A 1,262-nucleotide genomic window follows, 5' to 3' on the forward strand; every position below is an offset into this window, starting at 1 on the left:
TTTTTTCCCCTTCCCTCCGGAAAAAAAAAAAACAAAACCACCCCGACAGAGCTGTTTAGCCGTTAGCAACAGTTAGCCGTTAGCAACAGTTAGCCGTTAGCAACAGTTAGCCGTTAGCAACAGTTAGCCGTTAGCAACAGTTAGCCGTTAGCAACAGTTAGCCGTTAGCAACAGTTAGCCGTTAGCAACAGTTAGCCGTTAGCAATAGTTAGCCTTTAGCTGTATGGTTTATTAACGTTGTGCACAGGTTCACACCAGTGAATACAGTGAGTGGGTTTAAGATTATTATTAAACTTCTCATCAGACAACAGTACACTGTAGAATGAAGTAGTACTACAAGTACTACAAGTACTACAAGTACTACTTCATTCTTATAATCTGAACATTCGCTGAGCCTGACTACAACTGCTACTTTATTTTCATTCTGAAACACGACTCACCTAATCCTCATCTGGATCAAATTCCCCAACATACCACTAGAGGGCGCACAAGTACCATAGTTGGTATGTGCACCATAGTTTCAGAACCACAGTTTTGAGGTTTTTAGATGAACTACAGCTACAACGAGCTCCTGGGTCAAAGCTCAAGGTATGATGTCACAGTTGTGTCACATGACTGTGACATCATCACATTGTGACATCATCACATTGTGACATCATCGATGATGTTGTCAAATGTAAAATGAATATATTTTCAGTCCTAAAATCTCTTACTCTAAAAGTCAATGAATGTTAATGAAATGATGAAAACCAGACGTGACACCACAGGAGCATGATGGGTAAAAACTGGACGTGGTGGTCACTACTCACGATGGCGGTGGGAGCAGCGGCCACCACGCAGTACAGGACCAGGGGGGGGACGAAGCTGGTGTCCTCGGAGCCGGGGTACGGCTTCATCAGGTCGGCATCGTTACAGAAGAAGCCCTGGACGTGGACGCTGAACAGGTCGGTGCACTCCATGTAGTAGGCCAGCAGGGCGGTGCCAGACATGATGACCAGCTGAAGAAGAAGAAGAACATGTGGAGGGGGGGGAGAGATGGGGGGAGAGAGTTACACAGGTGTGTGTGTCGTCTTTAAACTTCAGTTTAAAAGTTGATTTTTTTTCTCCCTGCTCCTCCATCAGCTGTACTGATCCTCTAAACCTCCACCTCCACCTTCTCCTCCTGGATGATATTTCAGAGCAGCATCATCACTAACCACCTCCTCCTCCTCCTCCTCCTCCTCCTCCTCCCTCCCCCACCTCCACTCACCCCACGGCAGGAC

The 1,262-nt window shown here is 46.5% G+C and overlaps 1 protein-coding gene across 3 annotated transcripts in view; it reads right to left on the bottom strand.

Annotated features, from left to right (window-relative positions):
• Window positions 1-1,262, bottom strand: part of plppr1 (phospholipid phosphatase related 1) — a 30,762-nt gene that overhangs the window by 14,014 nt on the left and 15,486 nt on the right. For all 3 annotated transcript variants that reach the window (XM_008326104.3, XM_025062603.1, XM_017038936.2), the window contains exon 3: window positions 810-998. In XM_008326104.3, coding sequence (XP_008324326.1) covers window positions 810-998 — 189 coding nt within the window. The remainder of the gene's footprint in view (window positions 1-809; window positions 999-1,262) is intronic.

The sequence above is a fragment of the Cynoglossus semilaevis genome, chromosome 14 (assembly GCF_000523025.1).
Source record: "Cynoglossus semilaevis isolate Cse_v1.0 chromosome 14, Cse_v1.0, whole genome shotgun sequence".
Taxonomy (NCBI): domain Eukaryota; kingdom Metazoa; phylum Chordata; class Actinopteri; order Pleuronectiformes; family Cynoglossidae; genus Cynoglossus; species Cynoglossus semilaevis.